Source organism: Phaethon lepturus, unplaced genomic scaffold (assembly GCF_000687285.1).
Source record: "Phaethon lepturus isolate BGI_N335 unplaced genomic scaffold, ASM68728v1 scaffold46690, whole genome shotgun sequence".
NCBI classification, from domain to species: domain Eukaryota; kingdom Metazoa; phylum Chordata; class Aves; order Phaethontiformes; family Phaethontidae; genus Phaethon; species Phaethon lepturus.
The window spans coordinates 1-237 of record NW_010512052.1 but is presented as its reverse complement, the minus strand read 5'-3'; the positions used below and the strand labels follow the sequence as shown (position 1 = coordinate 237).

Genomic DNA, 237 nt, shown 5'->3' with positions numbered 1-237 from the left:
AAAGTCCCCTGCAGGGACAGGGCTGTCAAGGCAGGGCAGGGCTCGCAGCGGGGCCCGCGGGGGCCTGCCCCATACCTGTGTAGAGGATGGTGCCAAAGGCGCCCTCGAAGAGGAACATGACGGAGCCGGGGCAGTGGTTGGAGTCGAGCAGCGTCACCGTCACCTCCTCGCCCAGCACATGGCTCTGCCCCACTTCCAGCGGCCGGATCCAGCGCGTCGGCACCTGCGGGGGCCGGG

At 70.0% G+C, this 237-nt stretch overlaps 1 protein-coding gene across 1 annotated transcript in view; it reads right to left on the bottom strand.

The window, feature by feature from the left end:
- Positions 1–232, bottom strand: part of DCLRE1B (DNA cross-link repair 1B) — a gene marked incomplete at its 5' end in the record, with an annotated part of 1,418 nt that extends 1,186 nt beyond the window's left edge. Inside the window, 1 exon segment of the mRNA XM_010285639.1 lies at positions 8–232. Within this exon segment, the coding sequence (XP_010283941.1) occupies positions 8–232 (225 nt within the window).
- Positions 233–237: the final 5 nt, after the last annotated feature.